General features: G+C 45.4%; 1 protein-coding gene across 1 annotated transcript in view; it reads left to right on the top strand.

Annotated features, from left to right (window-relative positions):
• The window catches only part of LOC126521932 (glutamate receptor ionotropic, kainate 2-like), a 401025-nt gene that overhangs the window by 330716 nt on the left and 46577 nt on the right, over positions 1-23732 (top strand). Inside the window, exons 3-6 of the mRNA XM_050170677.3 lie at positions 3927-4178; positions 12578-12756; positions 14629-14682; positions 17839-18003. Of these exons, the coding sequence (XP_050026634.2) occupies positions 3927-4178; positions 12578-12756; positions 14629-14682; positions 17839-18003 (650 nt within the window). The remainder of the gene's footprint in view (positions 1-3926; positions 4179-12577; positions 12757-14628; positions 14683-17838; positions 18004-23732) is intronic.

Below are 23732 nucleotides of genomic sequence, written 5' to 3'. Positions count from 1 at the left end.
TAATTACGGAGTGCGATATCAGTGAGACCGCTCGTGTATTTGTTATGTTATAGCGTAGGCTGTATAACGAAGGAAATATGACCGTGTATATTAAAGAATAAGGAGGAGGAGGGGAGTTGTGCCCTTTAGGGTAATGGGAGAAATTGACGGCACCTATTGCAGCATATATATATCACGAGAAGCCAACAAACAAAGACAACGAGGAAAACACAGAGAAAAATTACTTGTACTTATTAATTGAATTAAAGAAATGATAAATTAATGGCAATGAAAGTGGATGAAGAAACAACTTGCCGCAGGCGGGCAACGACCCCACGTCTTCGCATTACGCGTGCGATGCTCAAGTTCTTTACGTTTGAAAGGTAGCTCAAGAATTCCTTTTTACCTAATATATATATATATATAAACATGTGGCAGCAAAACAAGAAATATGGCATGCACTCCCTTTTTATGACCCGCAAGTCGCGCACTCCAAATATAGAATAAAGAAATAATATAAAAAATGAAAGTAAGTAAGAAAAGAAAAGCGAAATAAAAGCAATAAATAAAAGAAAGGTACTTCAGTCGTTGAAAACTACAGGCAAAATATCAGGTTGTGACCACCACATCAGGGGTAATTACACTGTCTACAAAAGTGCCTCGAGTTTTGTGGGCTTGAAGGCGATTTAGGCATGCTCAGGAAAACTCGAGCAGTCGGGTACAGAAGGCTGAGTGACGGGGCACGAGAGGGCGTTGCTGTCCGTCTGTCTGCTGCTTTCGCCTGTCTTTGAGGCAACGGTTAGCGCGATCTAACACATGGTGGGAACATATGAGAAGCCAAGAAACAAGGAGGAGGAGGAGACAAAGGGGAGGAAAGACAGGGAGGTTAGCCAGTGTAAGTACCGGCTGGCTACCCTGTGCTGGGGAAAGGGGTAAAGGGAATAAAAGGAGAAAGAAGAAGACGGAAAAAATAGAAACCAGAAAATTCACACAGTAACGCGATACTACGCGCTACAACATTCAAAGGCGGTCGCACAATTCGCATGCCCTTAAAAACTTCAGCAAAGCCCTTAAGGCCTTGAGTGCCGAAGCCCGTCTGGACCAGTGTCCTAGAGCTTTTTATTCTGTAAAGGGGCGATTGTCCAGTTTTTCGAGCGCGGTCACGAGCACTTTTCTTGGCACTTTGTAACGGCGGCAGTCACAAAGGAGGTGCTCAATCGTCTCCTCGCAGCCGCAGGTGTCACAAGTAGGGCTGTCGGCCATTACAATGCGGAATGAATAGGAGTTCGTGAATGCTACGCCGAGCCACAGGCGGCACAGAAGTGTTGCTTCCACTCGTGGTAACCCTGGTGGTAGGCGGAGTTGCAGACGTGGATCCAATCGGTGGAGACGTGTGTTCGTGAATTCGCTGGTGTTCCAAAGATTCTGAGTAAGCTCGCGGGCGAGAGAGCGAAGACTTGTGGCTGCATCTGTTCTTGACAGCGGTATGGGCGTAATCTGGGCACAATCATGGGCCGACCGGGCAGCGTCATCCGCTTTGTAATTTCCCGAAATTCCGCAGTGACCCGGTATCCACTCGTAGATGATGTTGTGTCTCTTATTGATTGCGTGACGGTGGAGTAGTCGGATGCCTGCGACTAGTTGCACATTTGGTCCGTGGTTGAAAGGGGACATCAGACACTGGAGAGCTGCCTTTGAGTCACATAAGATGGACCATGAATGTGATGATTTGTGAGCAATAAACTCAAGAGCAGCACGGATAGCTGCTAGTTCTGCAGCCGTCGATGATGTAATGTGAGATGTGTTGAACTTGAGGGTGACACTCTGCGGGAATCACCACTGCTCCAGCTGAACTTTTAGAGGAGACAGAACCGTCCGTGTAAACGTGGATGCGTCTTTTGTGCTTGTCATGTAGCACTGAAAGCACGGTTTGTTTGAGGGCGAAAGTTGACGTAAACACTATGGAAAACATAGGGGAAATTGAATTAAAGAAATGATACAGTAATGGCAGTGTAAGTGGATGGAGAAACAACTCGCCGCAGGTGGGGAACGATCCCACGTCTTCGCATTACGCGTGTGATGCTCTCGGGCACCTCGGTTAATCCCCTTTCTTCTCGTTTTTACATGGTGGGAACAGTAACATGGCACATTTAGAAGCAGATCTTTCTTCGGCGGCCTGTGAAATATGTTCTAGTGAGTTGAAAAGAACATCTTGGAGCACCCGTCGAACTTATTCAGGGTGCGCCGTTGGAGAAATCAAGCATGCCTATCAATTTTATCTCTAAATAAAACGTTTTCGAGACAGCGTAAATTCAATAGAAACACAGTTGCATTTCTATGATGGCTTTTGTAACGGCTTTTGTGTACAGTGGGCTGTCATGAAAGCATGGTTGTATACATGTAAACGGTCGTTCAGTGCCTTTCTTGCTGCCTTTTCAACTCCTAAATTTTAGACAACCATGCGCATCATTAAGGTTCTGTCGCACGAATAGGAAAACAAACAGGGAGCAGTGAAAGTAACGGCCAGCCACACGTTCAACCAAGTACTTCTCGCATTGTATTTCGATTTAATTATGCTTCAATGCAATAAAGCCTTCTAATAAAAAAATCACGTCAGATATAAAAAAGCCTTAAAGAATGGTATAACTGTTCCGTCCATTGCGCTGTTTGAGTCCTTTAACAAATGTCGCTAACACTGAAAGCTTAACAAGCTGATCAGCCTCGAGAGTTATACCCAACACAATATGACGCAGGCAAAAAGTAGGAACACATTTACAGAACACGAGCATTGATATGGGGCCAAGAGAGATGCTATTTTTAATAGAAAGCTTGACATGTTTTCCTGGATGATAATTACCTGTCATGCTACTACATTTGTTGTATGAGTGACATAATGCACAATCATCACACAAACAGAAAAAGAAATGCTACAGAGACCCACACACACGCACACACACTGAATCTGGTCACCAAATGTCAACAGCTTTATGAATTCTTTTGCTGCACACAACGTACAGGCAGTGTTTCTTTACGGGCCAAGAATGTCCACAGTTTCAAACTTGATTAGCAGTGCAAATGCAACGCAGCGTTTAGATGTTATCCAAGTAAAGGCTAGTTGCTATCAGTTGTAACCGCTACCTGAAGTACTCAGGCACAGCGCACAAATCATACGAAATAGGCCCAAAGAAGACACCCACAGTGGCGCCTTTTTTTTCCTCTTCGTTAGATTTCTGCGCTGTACCCCTGTACAATGAGCCACCAAACGGCCCAAATCGAAACGCTTCACAAAGACTGCTATTTAAGGACACTGGAACCCTTGAGAATCAAAGAGATATCCGTAATGAACAAAACAATCCTTTCCAGTGTTGCACACCGTTATGTCCCAGCAGAAAGTCAACATGAGCTACATTTGTCAAAAACTTGGTCCATGATGTCCCAAGTCCAGTCTAAATAGAGAGGCACCGTGGACGGACTCGCTTGAAAAATGTTCTACGAGTCGAAGATACTCGAACTGGGGCCATATGATTCGCTGCACAAAAATCGATTCGTGCACCATCCTGAGTGACCGTTTCGAGTGCTCCTATGGAGCCACCTGCGTGTACTCATTGCTCACGCTCTCTCTACTTTTCTATTTCTATTCCCTCCTTTCCCCTACCCCCCGTGTAGGGTAGCAAACCGGATGGTCGTGTGGTTGATCTCCCTGCCTTTCATCTCCTTGCTTTCTCTCTGTCTCCCTGTTTGTCCACAGTGTCAATTATGATGGGTACGAGCACATGGTCCCTGCTTGGCCAAATAACGTTCAATATACATAGCTGAGGTCCCTTTTGGTGCCTTGTCGGGGGGCGGGCGGAGCGGATGTGCCTAATAGGTAGCTCCCTGTGGCGAACGACATCCCACCGCCGGTAGCTCCGTGCTCTAATCCTCGCTCTCTCCGCATCCACTCGCAGTGTGCAGCTTGCTGGGCACGGGCATCGCGGGCATCTTCGGGCCGTCGTCGGACGTGACCAGCATGCACGTGCAGTCCATCTGCGACGCGCTGGACGTGCCACACATCGAGATGCGCTGGGACTTCCAGCTGCAGCGGGACGACCTCTCCATCAACCTTTTCCCCAAGCCCGCGGTGCTGGCCAAGGCGTACGTAGACCTCATCAAGACATGGGGCTGGAACAGGTTCGCCCTCGTCTACGAGGACCACGAAGGTAGGCGGTCCGCTTTTGTTCCATCGTGTGCATTCTTTACTTGCACCCTTAATATCGTCCCGCGTAACTTTCAATAAAAGCAAGGTATGTGCAAAAAAATCTTCTGCTTACGCAGCAGAATTTGTGGAATGAACGTCCTTGTTCGACGACTCATGCATCCGTGGAGCATCTTGCCACTGCCACTGTATTACACTCCGAAGTATGTTCTAGATAAGTTTTAGTTATCTTAATCTCTTAGATCCTAATCTTAGGATTAATCTGAATCTTAATCTAGTGCCACATAAGTTCTACTTAGTCAATCTTAGATGGAACGGGATTAAAAGTATAGCGTTAGTACTGGTGATAAGTCCCGTGTGAACATGGGTGCCATATGTGCCTCCGAGATGTGCAGTCAGGTAAAATATTACTTGCGGCAGCAAGTCGCACTCTTTAAAGGGACACTAAATCCAAATATTAAGTCACACAAAAGTTATGTATCAATGCTTGGGAATGTCTATTGCGTCAATATTATCTCGAACAGAGCTTTACTAATCGATCGGCGAATACAGCGCTCTATCCTGGCTCGGTTTCTCCATGGCTGCGCGTTTGCGTTTCGCGCAGAAGAAAAAAGCACAGTGCCGTCTGTAGGGCGCCGTTTCGCTCACATTGGCAGTAGAAGGCGATTATCGCATATGCAACATCACCACTCGGGCTTGGGGGAGGTAGATTTTAATTGCACTAACGGTATGAGGACCCATCAGATCCGATTTTCTCTGAAGCTAGGTCTATTCTCGGCACGAAACAAGTACTACGAGGTTTCTGGAATGGTACTTTAACAGTCGAGGTGGACAGAATATTTGCCGTTATTGACCTTATAAGAAAACGTACGTTAATTCTACTACCGCTGTGGTGTACCGAATTCTCTTCATGCTCGATCGGACAGACTAGTCGGTGTGTAAATATCAGGATTCAGGAGCATGCACGCGACGTTAGAAATGAATCAGGGTCGCATTTGGCTGTTGATTGTTGCATGTGTCGATGTACCCCCTTTGTTCGATAAAACTGTGTGCCTGTCAAGCTCCAACTTACGAGCGAGATCATGGCAGCGTTCTTTATGTCAACTGAATGCACAAATTGCGTCAGCCGAGCGTCGACCTTATCGCAAGGGGAAATGGTATAATTTGGAAGTATTTAGGTATTCATTTTGATTAGTCAGCTTCACCTCGATATAAGTGTTCGCACGTACTTTCGTCGCTTTTGTGGAAAAGTACAGGGGAGATGGCGAGAATACCTGCGATTTTCTTTCCTTTCTTTTTTTTTTTCGTCCACTTTTTCTTGCTTAATATTGTTCTTTCTGGATAAGAGCTTCAGTTGTGAGTCAGCGCTTGTGTTTGTTGCTTTCGTTTCCTGTCCGCGTCTTTTCGCGTCCTCTTTATTTTTTTACATTATGAATAAGTACAGGATATCTGCCGTCGGGAACTGTAAGAGAGTGAGCACGCGTCGTGACATGGCTGTCGTGAAAGAGAAATGCTAATCGGTGGAAGAGATGACAAGTCAAGCAGAAACGACGTGAGGGTGCCATTCCTTAAGGCTGCACGCTCAGCGAGTGAGCCGATACGAAAATTAAATTATGGGGTTCTACGTGCCAAAACCCCGATGTCATCATGAGGCACGCCGTAGTGGGGCACTCGTAATTAATTTCGACCACCTAGGGTTCTTTAACGTGCACCTAAATATAAGTACACGGGTGTTTTTGCATTTCACCCCCACCGAATCGCGGCCGCCGTGGCCGGGATTTGATCCCGCGACCTCGTGCTTGGCAGAGTAACACCAAAGCCACTAAGCAGCCATGGCTGGTGTGGGCCGATACCAAAGACTGCGTCTGTTAACACATGCGCACCAGTACGTACCAAGCACGAATCACGTGACCGTAGTCGAAGAAACGTCCCAGTGCCTAATATCAAAACATTGAAGTGAAAGTAATATCATCAATGAAGTGAAAGTCGAAGATAGGCGAGTGGCAGCTTTCGACAGCCATGCATAAAATTAGGAGCAGTGCCAGCTGTGTAGCTACTCCTGTTAATTTTAGGTCAAATCGCGTTTTTTTTTTTCGATATGAGGTTTTCAATAATATTTTAGTTGCATTTTTTTCATCCCTGCACGTTTGGAAATGATCCGATGTACACGCGCCTCATTCTTTCAGCTCTTGGCGCGCAAAGAGTAAGCGTGAAAAGTGATAGCGGCTCATTAAAAAGGAGGAAATAAAATTGCGTTCATAATTGATGCTCTATCCCTCATTTAGCGTTGCATTACTCTTTGACACGTTCATTATTACCCTGCGGGCTTTCTGTATCTATCTCAGCATTGCTCAAAGCTTTATTTATCCAGCAATTATAATAGCGACACATTTTACGAACTCCATACAACATGAGCATGCATATCTTCTCATGGCCTTCCGTGATCAGCATTAGGCATGCAGGCCTCATGCCTCAAGAAGTGCATCAGATCCACAGTGGAACACTGTTCTGACAGAGGGTAACTCTGAAGTCACATTTGACACTCTGACGAATACTAAGGTGTACGTTGAGGTAAGAGCCCGTTAAAGTGGAAGCCTTCATTAACTTTGCTCTTACTATGTTCTTTAGCCGAGCCAGTTTCGGCCAAATGGAGAACCTGAAGTACATGCAGTAGAGTGATTAGGTGTTGTACCAGCTTCGTGTCATTATTTTAAATGCTCCCGAGAAACTTGCGCAGGCTTAACGTTTCGTTTCCGACCAAGCGACTCGCATTGGAGACCGCACTATACTTTAGCAAAAAGTGGCTTTACCAAAAATATAAAAAACAAAGAAATAAAATCCTCGAAAACGCTGTTTAGTATGGTTTGCGCTTCTTCTTGCCTGTAAGGACTCAGTGTCAAACGTTGCCCGGAGCCATTTCGTTAAGTTGCGAAAGTATTCCCATATACTCCAGAGCACGCTTCTTGGCGAACTGAGATCATGAGGCACACTCGCAAAAAGAAATTTCAAAAAAGGAAGAAGCACGACGATAGCATTCCTTTCCGACTTTACGTTTGTTATGGGAGACCAAGATAAGCGCAAGAGGAAAGTGTAAGTTGCTTCCCCGGCCAAAAACGCGGGCTGTGTGAAAATATCTCGTCAGATGAGATGACAGTATCTACCCAGAAGTAGTCTCTAAAGTCGCGGTCAAGCAAAACTAAGCCAGAAAAAAAGATATAAGCACACAAAAAAATCGTATCCTGAAATACCGACTTAAGTATAACCGAGAGAGGCACTCCAACGGACCACAAACGGTGCTATTTCGCGCTCTCTCTACCGTACTTTCTTCCCGTCATTTGGCCCCCTGTCTTCTTCAAAAACGTATTTGGCTTTAGTCTACGCTTTACCATCTCTTTTATTTTTTATTTTCCTTCTGTTTCACGTGACGCATTCGGTTCAGGCTTGCCAGATACACGGTCAACGAGAGATAGTAGGCGGCTTGGCCATTTCACGAAGTCTTCGGCATGTCTTTCGAAGAAGCTTACGTTTTCCTTTTGACAGGAAGCGTCCAGTCTGACTGTCCGGAGAAGCACACCGAAGCGCTCTGGCTCTCAGGAGGAAAGAGCTGAACTGGCGAGAGCGCCGGTCGCCGATCGCATTGCTGGCTGCCGTAGTCGACAGGCAGGAGGAAATGTTGTCGATGCATGTAAAAGAAGAAAAAAAAAAAAACGCGAATCGCAGCGTTTGGAACTTCGTTTTCTCTCCCTCCTTCCGGTCGTTCGCTTCCCGTATAGCTCATTTTATCGTCCGTGCTTCAGTCTCGATAAAGTGTGATGGTTATCGCTTCAAAGCTTCTTTTAGAGACCGAAGCAAGCCCCTTTTTTCACCTTTTTTTTTTTTTAGGAGGAATCCCATTTTACTTTTTTCCACCAAGCACTCTCTTTATCTCGTCTTGAATCCGCCTGCCTGTCGAAGTACGTTTTTTTCTTTTTTATTTGTGTGTGTGTGTGTGGGGGGGGGGGGTGGGGTAGATTTCCCCTTATCAAATAGCCGCAAGACATTGCGGGGAAAGAACTGCGCTTTAGAATGGCGCGACTGACAGCTATTTTTATTTTCTCATCGCGGATTCGGCGGGAGAAAAGATCTTTCGCTTTCAGAGGGCGCGTGAAAAGGAACGTAAGGAAGCGAGGATAGAAGCTGAGCAAAGGCGTCCGCTAATGCGCATTCTTTTCGGGACAACATTACAAGGCTGGTGCCGAATTCGTACATTCTACAGTGGACTCGGGGCACCACCATTAGCCGTTTCTGTTTTATGCCGCTTTGTTTCTTTTTTTCGAAAAGTTCGGGAAAACTTTTCAGCATTTCAGCCTTAAGACGGTGTCCGTACTGTCGTATAAAGTGCTGCGTATCGCTAAAGGTCTTCTCGGGCATACGCTTCTGGACGGAGATGTGCGAGGTTAACTGAAGGGCTGTCTATTGCTAGGCTGTCCTGCTTCATTATTTCCAGCTCTGTGCTCTAAGCAACTCGAAGCGTTCGGTTCGAGGCAGTTTAGTACATTACGCCACAAGGAAGTCTGTAGCACTTCTAATTCTTCCTAATAACGGAGTACAACACCGTTTTTGAGTCTATGCACGGCTTGTCTTTGTCCAATGAACACCCATGTACTTAGATTTAGGTGCACGTTAAGGAACCTCAGCTGGTCCAAATTTCCGGAGTCCCCCGCTACGGCGTGCCTCATAATAAGGAAGTGGTCTTGGCACATAAAAGCCTATATTTTTTTTGTCTTTGTCCAATTATTTAGGAATAATTGCCAGCGATATATAATTCGAGGCTCGCGAGCGCAAAGTCGTTCTGTGGTTTACAAATAAAGTAGGACGGAGCATGACGTCAAAGGATGGATACATGGATCACGCATTGTAGATATGTCATCGATAACGGATTCTGTTTACATCCCAGACAGCCGCTTTGCGAGCGACCAGCTTGCCGCAGTGCGCGCACATCGGTGTTGAATACTAATGTCAATATCAAAACACGGTGCAATTTCCGGTTACTCGGCAAAGGCTTCAAATATGCATTAAGCTGAAATAATATTCATGCACGTCTGCGTCGAATTGATGCGGCTTTCTACCTGTCATTAGAATTACTATTAAGTTTAGAATTATTGGAATATCATCAGCGCATATGAGTCGCTCTCTACAGCAAAATCGCGATGGAGCGGCAGCTTACACGTGCATGTTTTATGAACCGGAGGTGGTGTCGGCCATAGCAGACGCAACCGTCCCTTGATCACTACGCAAGATCTTTTTTTTTAATTATTGGAATGAAAAACAAATTGAGGACGTTAGGGCAGCTTGGTACAGCTGCTTCTTTTATTCAGATCAGCAATAAATATGGCAGTTCCTGTTCTTGCTTCACTTTTCGCGCACTTGAGCTGCTGTTCAAGTTATCGACCAAAAACAAAGAGAAATTCTCGTTCGTGAGCGTTTTGTGTTGTGCTATTGGGGCGTCGTTATCTGGCAGAAGGATACTTGCCATGTGTTCTCTGGAAATTAAAAATTAACTTATGGGGTTTTACGTGCCAAAACTACTTTCTGATTATGAAGCGCGCCGTAGTGGAGGACTCCGGAAATTTCGGCCACCTGCGGTTCTTTAACGTGCACCAAAAGCTAAGCACACGGGTGTTTTCGCCCCCACCGAAATGCGGCCGCCGTGGCCGGGATTCGATCCCGCGACCTCGTGCTCAGCAGCCCAACACCATAGCCAATGAGCAACCACGGCGGGTGTTCTCTGGAAATAAAATGCCGTCTGTTCAACGCTCTGCATGATGTGCGTCAGCAAGTGGAGAGCTGAAGTTAAAATTTCTTCGTCCAGCATGGTGAAGTTGCTACATAACGTACCAGCGATCAATATTGTAACTTCTGAACTGCGTCCGGCATTTGATTTAGTCTGTGCGGCTGGGTGGCTGGACGCTCTTCAGCGTATGGCTTGACGACCAATGCGCGGTCAGCGATATGTCAAGCTCTACACAGCCCGCGCATTAGGGGGCGGGGGCCTGTTGTTCACCGAGCAGAGTTACTCGCTAATACCTCTTACCAATGCTCACCGAGCACCGGCCACAATAGGTTAGAAAAATATGTTATCATTGTAAAGTGAGCCCTTTTAGGACCTGGACATCCAGGCGATATTTTCATGCGCATCCATCACAGTGTACCTCTTGTTTCTAGGCAGCGAGACTAAGCGCGAACCCCAACTGTCGAGATTCTCGCAGCTGACAGGAAATAACAACGGCCAATTTTCTCTTTTAACCTTGCCTTTCAACTTGTTAACATTGACAACGCTACGCGGAGCAATGTGACGGAGACCTTGGCCGCAAGCCACTAAAAGCCATACCGCGCTAATCACAGAGGCCTAAGCGTTACTATGAAGATTTACTATTACTTGGATGAACTGCACACGGTGACGCATTGCGTGGCCGTCATCGTCCCTATCCTCACCAGCCTAGCTTGCACCAGGACAAAGCACTCTGACAACACTGTTTGCTTTTCCCCGCCTTAGGTCAGCAAGGGGAATACCGCCTCTTGTTGCGTTAATTTGCCCGTGCTCGAGATAGGTCCCGTTATATCTTGGCCAACTTAATTGATCGGTCAGGACCGTCAGCGGGCCCAACGCACGCAAGGTAGCAAGATTTGTACCTGCAAGGTGGTGGGAGCAGCAGGATGTCGCATTCGGCGATCCAGCTTGGTGCATGTAGCGTTTGGAGAGCAACTCATGTAAGCAGATCTGCCAGCTCCTTGTTCCTTCTTCCCTCATATATCACTGTCTCTGAAATTTTACTCACCTTTCTCCTCTGTTCGTGACACTTCCGATTGATATTCAAGTGTCAGCCGCGCGCTAGACAGTTATGGTGCGGTCAGCAGGTTTTCCTCTTCTCTCAACCAAACTCATTCGCTCTGGCGGTTCTTTCGAATTTTATTAAAATAACCTCTGCTTTTTAGTTTCTGTCGTCTTCCGATTGAATATCTATCTTTTCTTTTTTTGTGAATACAACAGAGCACCCTTCGTAGGTAACAAGCTAAGTATAATGAAGCACACTATGCGCCAAGCCATATTTATTGTTGATTAAACAGAGCCAAAAATATGAAACAAAAGACGAGATGTAGAATGTACGAGTGGCGACTTCAAACTGACGCTTACAGCAAAAAGGAAAAAAAGAAGTCAAGTAGAAGGTGGAGTGGAAAAGTACAATGCAACTCATGCGCCGGCGCCAAGACGATGTAGTGTCATACCCAGAGCCGGATTAACCTGTGGGCTAAAGGGGCTGTAGCTCCGGAGAAGGAGGGGGGGGGGGGGGCGCATGAAAAATGATTCCTTGACAGGCCCCTGAACAATTTTAAGGGGTCTCTCACCAGGGCCCTTTCGAAAGTTCTGATTCTGCAATAGTAGTGCAAAGTTTTGTCCAGAGAGCGTTCCGCCACGCGGATTCTTAGAAACACTTTAGTAGCAGGAGAAATAGGAGTAAAGAATGTGCGGTGCGAGAAGGCAATCTGTCTTGCGCACACAGAGGATCTCTTCCTTTTCTCGACCAACCATCTCAAGCAACCTTTCTCTCTTGCCATCTGCGATATAAGAGACAAGGGTTCATCTCCTAGTACGTGTGGTGCCTAGTATTTGCCTCGATTGTATGCCACATATGCAGAGTAGTTTAAACTGTCCGTGTATAACTAAAACGTTTGTTGCTTTACAAAATGCCGTTGTATTTTTCTTCAGGGAAGCCTATGGAGTAGTTTGTGGATATAAGACTAAATTCATGGTTAAACAATAACGACTTGCCCGTTAGACAATAAGCATTATATAACAATCAAACAGGAGACAAACAAGTTTAGTCAAAGTACAACTGTTGCTAACGTTATATCAAGATGCAATATGTTCCTTCGTATGCATTTTCATAAGCGTGTAAATTTTTATATGCGAATACAGTTGAATGCAGCAGACGAAGCCTGCAACAATTTACCTATTCGGCATCTTAATGATCACTGTGATTGTCATCGTCGCGGTCGTCGTCGTCGCCATCATCATCATAATCATGATCATCATCATCATCAGCAGCAGCAGCAGCAGCATCGTCGTCATCATCATCATCATCGTCGTCGTTGTCGTCGTCGTCGTCGTCGCCGTCATCATCATCATCATCATCACAGGGTCCCCCAAGCATATTTAGTGCCGGGCCTTAAAATTTTTTAATCCCGGCACTGTTCACACAACTACTATTGTGAAGCATACACACGAGTTATGAAGATGAATATCAATTATGAAGTCGTACAATGTCGCCCAACTTTCTTTTGTTGTAGGTGACATTCGCTCTTTTGTTCTCATTATAATGCTCTACTTTATGCGTCTTTGTGTGTTTTCTCTTCTTTACTCAGGTATCATAAGGCTTCAGGATTTTCTGAAAGAGGCCCGGGGCAACGATTGGCACATCCAGATGTACCAGTTTCACTCTGGTCAGCCGTACCGGGACCTTTTCTGGAAGATCAAGAAGACAAAGGAAACACGGGTTGTACTGGACGTCAAGAGGGAAAACCTTTTCACTGCCCTGAAACACGTGAGCGAGTGGCAGGCAAATTATTTTGAAACTCTTTTCATTTGCTTTACAAAATGCCTCCAGCATTATCAGTGTAGAAGCGTACGTAGTTGGGGTAGCTTGTGCATAATTAAAGCAGAAAAAGATATTGCATTAGAGAGGAAGTGAGGAAGGAAAAGACAATGGCGTATTACTAAAGACCAATTGCTTATTCTTCCAAGCAGCAATTTATAGCGTTCGAATTCAACGAGAACGATGACGCTATATCATGCTCTAAATAACGAATTAACTTTCTTGTATCTATCTCGCTCCCTCACAAAATGCTCCGATATAAGAAGCCTATGAGGTATTCGTAAATAAATACAGATAAGGTAAACAGAGAAGAAGCATGTGTAGACGTTATGTACGAAATCACTGCGATAGGAATGATATTTCCTTCGGAAGGAGGGAAATGAATAGGTAGCTTAAGCATGCATCGCCACAATTTTGGATGTGGAAGGCTTCCAATATCAGACGGGCAATAATCATTTGGTTGTTGGACAGTTCCGTTGTCTGTCCCTTCCTCTATTCCAGTGCAATGCATTGCTGGTGGTTTTCTACAAAATAAGTGCAGTGAGATAGCCTCGTACCGACGTCCCGGTATGTTTAGTACTGCCGACAAATTACGTATGCTTTCGGTAAAGGCTGAAGCATAACTCAGAGTGGTGATTGCGATATCCTAGCCTCTAGTTCCTAAAGTTGTGTTGACGTCATGTCGCTGTTCATTTTCAACAATACCGGGTTCTCGGGATTTCTGGCTCTAAAACACAATAAGAGCGACTAAAACAAACAGGAGCATTAAAGTCATTTTGATCTGTAGGAACGATAAATACTACTAGTGACCATAAGTGCGACTAAGCAGCTTAGGTATTGGTTCCTGAAAAAATGTGGCTAATTAAGGGATCGCACATATCTGAGGATGTGAACTGCCATCTGCTTAGTCGTTTTAATGGTCAGCGATTCCAGGCTATCTTCATTATTAAACACATTTGGGGACACTGTCAGTGTTTCTGAATAATAGAATGGTTTCTACCATGTCAGACGCTGTTCCGCAACCCACTTGAATACATCGTCTTGGATGCGTATTAGCGGCATTTTGTTTTAATAATAGTTCAACTTGCGTTTCCTGCCTCTGAAAACGAAAGTTGTCCCATGTCCCATAGCTGGTAATGTGTAATGAGTGACCAGCGTCAGTATGTAACGCAATCGTCAGGCAAGCTCTCTGCAATATGCAAACAAATTGTAATCAAGCGGCCAACAAAGCAAGAAAGACGAGCTCACATGCACAATTCTAGCGCGTAGCGCTGTTTATTGTTAACCTTTACACACGCTTTAGAACGTTATAGTGTATATTTGCTGAGCTCTAACATTGTGACAGGCACATTTAGGCAGTTACAGTTATATTTTCATATAAACAACACTGATGTGAAATTGAATTCTGCGATGAGCTATGGCGGCAGAATCGCAGCGGTACAACTAATGAGCTCCTGTATTTATTGTCCTACCGCAAAACGCCCGCTGCTTCAGGTGTAAGAGCTTGCCTTGACGGGATATTTGTCTCCGCACGCTGCGTGACCAACAAAAACGACGGAACACGGCGACTAACAAATTAAATTACAGTCTCAAGCAGGCTGTGAAGACTAATGAATTGTGACATCCTCCCGCAACGTGAGGATTACGATAAACAAAAGCCTAGAAGAGCCAGGCCGTCCGGACTCAAAACCTGACGCGCCGGCGAAATGGACCGCTAAACGTGGCGTCTAATTAACTCACTCCGTTCTATTCTTCTCTTCCCTCTTCTTTCCTTCCTTCCGTTCCTTCCACCTACCCTCTGCACCTAAAAACAAACTGCAGGCGCAGCAAGTTGGCATGCTCACCGAAAGCCACAGTTACCTGATTACATCGCTGGTGAGTGCCACTTTCCCACAGCGCACCAGGTTGCGCCCGTCGCCTCTCCCGCAAATCATATCACGCAGGGGCAAAGCGATGGGCGGGGAAGCGAAGCGCGCGCATGTTTGTGGCGTTACCCTCCCCTTCTCCCCCTTCCCCCCTCCCCGTCGCTCGGCTTGTTTCTTCTCCGGACTCCAATCTATTTGCTCAGCAGCGGCTCTCCCTCTTCCTTCGACCGGAGCTCGCCGCCTCCCAAATGGCAGCTTGTCACGTAGGGCCCCAGATACACGCTGTTGAAGGTGGCCGGCCTCTTCTGTCAGCAATACTGCCTGAAGCCGATGCTTCTTCTGTTCCTTCCTTCCTTCCTTCATTTTTTTTTTTTTTTTGTCATAGCCTGTTGAATAGCTCGGCTCCTAAAAGAGCCGTGGCTGCTCTGACAACGACGTTTACACCTCCCGTCCTTTCTCCCACGTGTCGCCAAGTTTGCAGACCGTGGCGAGCGGGCGAGCTGATGGCGTCGGCACGAATGTTGTAGCTGTTACGGCACGCCTTCAGAGAGCCCCCTTTTGTTTCAACGAGCAGTGTACCCGGCAGCGAGGAGTTAGTCTAGCGTGTTCGTTTATTTTGCTGTCGTTGTTCAAAACCTCGAGTGTACCTACACGTGCAGTCTTCGCCATTATGTACTGGTACTGGAGGAAATGAAGGCGGCGCAACAAAGATGAATGGAGCGCTAACGAATGCATAAAAAGGCGTTGTTTGCCATACTGAGACGGATTTTCACGTGTCCATGGATGACGCGTGTCCAGCGCTCCTTAACTGCATCATGGCTCCCGCGGAGGCTGTTCAGCATCGTGGTGTAAAATGCGATGAACGGGTTGCCTATAAAGTCTGCGCTAAATAATTGCAGACTCGCTGTTCATTGGCATTCACTCAATTAGTTTGTGTCACACCATGTTACTCGGAAAACGCGTTTGGCTAATCAACCTATGAAATTACGAACGTGCGTGGTCCACCGTCTCTGTAACCCTGCTACGAGTTGGTAATGCGCTTATTTCGACGGATTTCAGCCTGCGTCGTGTCGTAATCGTTGACGCAAGAACATTAGTTATGGAAATCACCCGATTGTCTCGTGGGCTCGAGGTGCGGCGCCGTAATTGCTCGTAAACGCGCCTCGACACGATGTCCGCCGAGCGTAGCGGGAAGTTCAGCTGCCTCGCATCTGTGGAGTCATCAACACGGATATTGAATAGTAATTAGCGAGAAGAATACAGGGATCCGAGGTGTTGGATATTTTTGTTCGTTGCAACCACAGGAGGTAAACAGACAATGAAGCCAGAGAAAGCTCAGGAATCGAACGGCTATGTGGAACGGAAATGTATAAAGAATAAGGAAAATGAAAGTGGATGGAAATAAACAACACGCTCCAGGTGGGAGCCGAATCAACATCCTAAATGCCGAGCTCGGCACGCATTGCGCGTGTTTCGCTGTACGATTAAGCTACCGCGATGGCCTTGATCCTGTAAACATTCTTGAGTATTTCTGCGTAGTAGTACAGCGTGGAAGGATGTTCGCTCAGAAGCAAACTCTCGAAGACGCTGCCCAGAGAAGCACCAAGGAGCTAGGAGAGTAATGGGTACCCTGTGGCCGCCATCATAACGGCACTTCTGTGACACGTGCAACGATACCGCAGATAGGTCAATATTTCAAGTACGTTGCAAGTGCATAGCGCCGACACTGAGTCAAAGGTTTTATAAGTAGCAAAGCATACCTTACACTGTACAGGGAAACGCCCCATAAATGTTGCCTATACTTCCCGTTACACAGTCGACCTTGCTTTATTTTTTCATTTGCGCTTATGCAGATGAGCGTGGCGGGTAGTTGTACAAACGTCGAAACTGTTAGTACAACAGCTCGAACTTCTGACCTTGGGCAATAACCGTTGCCATCTCGTGATATTAACTGAAGTGACCACGAGGATACGCACGTACAGTCTTGAAGAAGGCGTCATCTGCGCCAACTGGTGCAAAGTTCTAAGGCTGTAACTGGTTATTTCTAGACAGTGCCAGACGCCTATAGTTCACGTCTGACCGCCAGTCTTAAGAAATAACACCGCCTTCAGAATAACGAACGCAAATAGCGCCCTGTATGTGCGTGTGTTTCTTCTTTGTCCTCCGCCGTTTTAGCGCCTTCGCTTCAGATCATGCAAATAGCACTTTGATGACATTCTAACTCTTTCAGCTTTGCTGCCGAGCCATGGACTCGTGTGGATTAGCATTCTAGCGACTTATACAAGCATCATTTACCCGCTGTATTGGCGTCCTCAACTCTAGGTCTCACGTTCTGTCCTCGTGAATAGATAATTGCGCGCTGCTGAGTTTCACGACACGCTACCTGAAGTGCTGAGCACGGGTGGCTATTCACGAAGCGTTGTTGCGGAAGTCAAACTCTCCCCAATTTTTTTTTCTTTTTTCTTGATACGCGATATTTACGAGATGTTGGCGCCTTTAAGCAGCGTGGGCTACTCGTTTTCGCATAGAACAAATACACAATAAAAATAAAATGACCAAACCGGCACTGATCAAACGAAAATTAACAAGAGCGAGACAGCCGAGCTTGAAGTCAGGTGACATAAAGGCACTAAAACCTGCTCACAACAGATATCCCATCAAGCAGACTAGAACGCAAAGAAATCTAACACAAAGTCAGTAAATATGACTCGCAAGACATGTCCCACAAAACAAACTAGAATGTAAAGTTAGCTTACAGAAATACAACAGAATCAGGTCACAACAGAGACCACGTAAGAACAAACTGGAACGTAAAGTTAGCAGACATAAATGCATAAATTAGAGAAAACATGCGGTCTGGCCCGAAAAATTCACACAAAATTGGACGCGGAAAGGAATTCAAACTGCAATCTCTCATTTCCAGCACTATTACACTCTCTCCAATTCCATGGTGTTATTTCAAGCGGCCGTTTTCTGTGCGTAGCTCATGTTCTGGACTTTTCGCAATTGCAGGGCAACTCCAGCTAGCACCGAAAGCGAGGTACATTCTGTAGCGACATTTGCAGCAGCTACTTCAGCCAGAAGTGTTTAAACATTCATGCTTTGTCCTCCAGCAGAGGCGTTCTAGTAGAATGCATCAACGCCCGATTGCTTTCACTCGCTTCAGGACCTGCACACGGTGGACTTGGAGGAATTCAAGTACGGCCAGACCAAGATCACTGGCTACCGACTCGTGGACGTGGACAGTCCTGAGCTGCAGGGATTCCTCAAGGACTGGGAGATCATGTCTTCCCGGATGGACCGGAAGGCGCCAGTCCCCCAGAGCATTCGGGTACTTGCGCTAACACCATCACCGCTACAACAACTCGCTCGACCCCGATTTATGAGAGAAAAAAAGAAATCAGTTTACGAATGAAATTTACTGACGACAAAATTGGCCATTCGGCTTCTGCTGGTGAAGCCGCAATTGCCCAACCGCACAATTCTGCGTATTCTGCGTCGTGAGTTCGGTGTATATATCGCGTTATATTTCCTGCGCACTCAGATTTCGTGAGCCGTTTGTACTGGAATGCTCGAGATATTTTTTCTTTGCCCCGCGGCGTTAAAATTTCTTTGTCGCTCTAATATAATGTAAAATATTTGCTTGCAGCTGCTGTCCTCGGCTTACAATCGTTGTCTGCTCACTTATTCCGTGGTTTATTCAAATCATTATACCGTGTACTGCAACTAGTTGCACATCTAGTTGTGCGCCTAATACGTTAGCTTGCTCGGATTAGACGCTTAATCTCAGCAAAAAAGCTGCTTGCATCATCGAACCGCCCATTTAGCGAGAAATTCCAGCTTTTCGTTGATAATTAAATATTCTGTCCAGCGCGCTGGCAGTTAAATTTTGCTGTCGTTTCGTTTCGTTGCATTTCTTCCTCTTTCTTTTTTTAGGAAATCAGATTTGAATTCGTTCTCCAGTTCTTCAGTACGAACGTCCACTTTTTGTTCTTTTATGTTCGTTCTAAAATACTTCCGTCAGTATAGTGCTAAGCGCACTGCAATCAAGTTCAAACGCATAAAAGGTGGATAAGCACCTCTGTCCCAAGTTCATTTAACGGGCTAAAGAGAGCCTCGGGGCATTCTAATTATTACAAATTTACGTAGCTTGATCATGCCCGGCGGTCAGAAAGCCGGCGTGAAAGTGCAAGAACACATGCGAATAATAAGGAGTCAAAGCGCTTCGTTACCCTTAGTGCGCATCCTTGTCTGAGACTGATTAAAATCAGCCAACTTAAGAGGACTCTTAATTTGGCTGATTTTGAGCCGGGTGCATGGACGAAATATCTGGCGCTCGTGCTGAATCTGCTGCGTCTCAAGTAAATATGCAAGTGACTGTAAAAGAAATCAAAACGGATTTGACCGTTAATGAAAGGGCTTGTTTTGCTAAATGTCACAGCTCGACGGTTCTTCTGTCCTCAATGTAAGAAAGTAACATATGGTTGCAAGCGTTTGCTAAAAATTTGTCAGGCAAGGTCGCGAATACGGCTCAAACAATGAAGTCTGAGTTGTCACGTTGCATTCGCAGCACACAGCAGACATACAACGCAATCTTAAGTCAGGCACTATTCGTCAAGTAGCGTGATGTTAATATTAAGTTTGATTCTGTACACCTTACCATGATAAAAGCTATCGAAATAAAAAAAAGATGTGCTCGACGATTATCCTGACTGCACTGCAGCCCTTAAAGATGGCTGCAGCAATATGCCTGCATCTAGTAACTAACTGTTAAAAAATGTTAATTGCAATGAGCACATACAAAAGTGGTAAGCCATCGTTAGAACAACATGCACTTTATAATAAACGAGTTTTGAACAATTGGTGAAATTAAGTTTTCGCTACGGCTAACATTACACTGGGCTAATAAATCTTGTTGCTTTCAAATAGATGCGAAGTCAGCGGGAATGTTAGCCAATAGCAACTCGTACTTCTATGTTGAGTGAGACAGTCGCGAGCAGTGCACCTTGTATACAAGCGTAGTCGGAAAAGGCTGAACGCACTCCAACTAAACGCGGCGTTTTGCGTTCCCCTTTGCGTGGTGAGTTGATGCACAGCACGACTTGACGTGCCGATCTGAATTGCTTCTCCTTCAAAGCAAAAATATGCAGCCACTAGACGTCATGTCAACTCGACACAAACGATACTATAGTCTGCTTCTGAGTCACATCATTTTTCAGTACGAATATTTTCAGTACTAAGCAAAGTGTTCGATCGTGTTCCGAGAATTCTTGCAGCACAGTGGCAATGAGCGAACCTCCTAGCACTTGTAAGTGTATCTCCCTTCGCTTGTAGAACGTAATCGGAGAAGCTTTACTTTATTGTTACAGTTTGTCTTGAAGAGTGTCAGTGGTTATTTAAACCACAAGTGCTGACATCTGAAACGACGAAAAAAACTTTCCTCTTACAGTTTTCCATAAACGCTCGCGAACAGCGCCATGGGGCCGCGATTAATAGCTTAATGTGACTCGAATTAGTACGTAATCGCATATGAAGGTGTTCGGGAAAATGAAGTCGCAGCATTGGCACTAGTAATGAAACACGTTTTAGAATCCTCTTCGTCTCATATGCGTCCACTGCTGATATCATAGTACTAGGGGAAAGACGAGGATGACGCGTTCCCTAGAAATCTGCGGAAGCCGCGAAACGTAAAGCGGGTGACGGAATCATTTGTGAAAACATGCAGTGAAGAGAGTTAAGAAACTCCGAGGCAGAAAAGCGGCGCCATCTTGCGATTTTTCTGGCGTACCAGCTCGTTGGTGCAACGGGCATATAATGACTGACGGCGTTCTGTACACGTCCTAGACGCACTGCGGTAACGGTGGTCCTCCCATAAAACGGGCTCGCGTTGGCGTAATTGCTGCAGGAAGCGTTACTAGGCTTAAAAACACTCATTGACATGCGACCTGTGCACTTCTTGTTTACTCGTCGAAACATGCGCTGCTGAATTTTTCCGCAAATATCTTCAAACTGCGCTGAGTTTGAGTATTCCTTATAGGAATTGTTCGAACAGTTTTGTGAGTGAGCTCGAACACATATTTTTGAATGGACTCGAATACAAATGTTTGAGACAAGCGACTCTTGATTATCGAATCAAATGAGTATATTTTGTCACTTCCAAATAAAGTAGGGGTGCGCTAATATACCAATTCCAAATATGAATTCCATATGAATATGAAATATGAATATGAAGTTCTCGAGTCGAATACGAATCCAACAGCAGATACTGTTGGATTTGTATTCGACTCGAGAACTAACTATTCGCAATTGTCGAATATTCCTTTCTTTCGAATGTAAGGAATAACAACATTTGTTGGAGTCGCGAGGGAGAGGAAACTATGGAGGTGAGGATCGTTGCGAATAATTCTTCTGCACGGAAGCTGCTTGCTATTGGCGCTGTAACTCCAGGACGAATGCACAAATTTTAAGTCGTTGAATAATAATGTCTCGCTTTTACGCAGCCTACAATACAAATTATTTGCTCAATTAATTATTTGGACAGTCCCGCTATGTTTGCTTCCCTTTAAAAGAAATCCATTTAAAACAATTAAGGGTGCTGTGGAATCGCAGTTACCTCCTTCAACCAACACAACAGTGCACGTGCGTCCGATGACGTGCTATTCCCTTCTTCGATTGCAGCCATCGTAATGGTGCCCCAGTTAACTTGAAACAGCTGTTACTCATTTTCAAGCTCCTCATATATCCGAAGGCCCAACTGCGAACTGCATTACATATATGGGTCAGATAATGTATACGCGCAAAATTTTTTTGCTTAAATTTGTTTGTAACAAATCGATTCTTCGAGAACTTCATATTTCACCAGTTTAGGAACGAATTGTGTGAGGTTCCATTCGACATTCGGTGGTAACTCATCTAGAATGTTTGTATTCTTTTCGATTCGTAAATTTCCCCAGTCTAGCGTCGCCTAAAATAAAGCGAAATATAAAGTTCGCGTGAAGTCAGTCTGATAAAACAAGCTAGATTATTGCATGCCTGCATGTAATGCTGTTCGCAACTCAACTAAGTTAATGGGCTGCCTAACGGGCGAAGCATTCTCATTGAATGACTGGTAGTTAATGAGCAGAACTTGGCAGCTGCGTCCATTGGCTCAGCAACTAGGGCCAATTTAACAATGGTTTCTGTTCGTAAGTCCCCTCTACCACTGACTGGACGCCTTCGCTAATAATATGCTCAACACCAGGATCAGTTGGGATTTTCTGTTGCAAACAATTCTATCTCCGGAGGTTTTCTGTTAATACGAACCCTGGTGCCTGTCTGCAGCATCAGCGGGGTTCCTGCGGCACAATCGTTAGGCATTAATCCTCTCCGGCGCTGTGAGCGTGTCGTTCCTTATATTCAAAGAGAAGCGAATATTCGACAATTTCGGATAGTGAATTCTCTAATCGAATTCGAACTGAGCAGAAAGTCTGTTCGATCCATATTCGAAATATCAAATAGTCGCACACCTCTGGTACGTTCCTTTAATACACGCTGGTTTTGAGTTCTCAGCAGCTTGAACGCCCCGATGGTCACGTGTGCGCTAGCATCATAATTTAAAAAGTTAATAATAAGACCTTAGTTTTTTAAAGAGCGATAAATGTGTAGGTCAAGAGTGTGCCATGATGGACTGAGATATGCTAACACGGTCGACTGTTCGTGACCGTACAACCAATTTCATTGCTTCGCTTAAAGTTGAATTACTATACACTTAAGGTTCTTCCATTCATTTTCTTATTTTCTCACTCTTCAAAGGTTTCTTCCTATCAATTTCGCTTTACGGTGCATCACTGGTTTTTATTGATTGATAATAAAGCGTCAAATACGCGCTCTATATTTAAAGAAAAGATGAGACGCTATAACGTAAAGCTATTCCAAACTTCTTTTTTCCGATTCTGCAATCAGCCCACTACGACTGGTAAAAAAATTTCGGACCACCCCCACCTCGCCGTCTGTCACGTGACGTCACGAAAATGGCGAAAATGCCCCATCTGATATTATACGTGCACACTCATTATGTGTGATTATACCAAACGAAAGAAAGATAGGTATTTCTGATTCAACGCGTTTTCCGCCATTAACCCTCCGCTATTGGTAAAGCGTTCTTGGGCTGCGCTCACTTCGCCTGTCTGTCCCACTACGTCATAAAACCGCGAAAACAGACCGCGTCAAAGTTACGTGTACGCGCTAAAAGCGTATTAATATGCAGGAAAACAAACTGGTTTTATTTTTTTGAATAGCCGGGCAGTGCCCCGTTCTAAAAGGAATAGAAGATGGCTGCCCGCCGATCGCTCTGGCACTCGCAAGTCGAAGTTGACAGGGAACATGGCTATATTTGCGTATAATAAACATTCTTGCGTGGCAGTGTAACGTTATCGAGCCCTGTCGGTACGTATGCGACATCGCTTTGCCAACTCTGCTGAGGATCAGTGTTTAACGGCATTATTAACCCTCCGTTGCACACTGCCGCGATTTTCGACCAGCCGCCCCAAGCTAAGAAAGGGGAAGCGGACCAATCGCAGACTCCGGCACCACCCTCTTCATCCGGTTATCGATTTTCAGTGCACTGGCTCGGCCCCATCGAAATCCTCTCCACTTGAGCGTGCTCCTCGCCTCTTGTCAACCAATTCGATAAGAAAAACTGCTCAATGTCGACAATGCTACTCGCATTGAAAGTAAAATAAGTGTCCTTCTATAAACAAGGACCGCGTTTGATTGGGCTCTTCAAACAACGCTGCGGGTTACCGCCCGATGCTTTTGTCGGTGGTTGTATAAACTTTACGTCAGGAGATTGGAATGAAAACAGATTGTAATAGGTTGACGTTATAGGGCCCATGGATTCGATTGTTGACTGAGGTTATTTCAACAGGGAGGCCATAAAATACTACGATAAGGTGCTATTCCACTTTGGAAATGGCACAGTTTTGCGAATGTTTTCTAGAAGCTCTTTTTGCACGCTCGGTGTCATTTTCTGCCCGGTTTCCAACTTAACAATAACGCCTATTACTGCAATCGGTGAGGAAT

The sequence above is a fragment of the Dermacentor andersoni genome, chromosome 6 (genome assembly GCF_023375885.2).
Source record: "Dermacentor andersoni chromosome 6, qqDerAnde1_hic_scaffold, whole genome shotgun sequence".
NCBI lineage: Eukaryota > Metazoa > Arthropoda > Arachnida > Ixodida > Ixodidae > Dermacentor > Dermacentor andersoni.
This window is presented reverse-complemented; position numbering and strand designations above follow the sequence as displayed.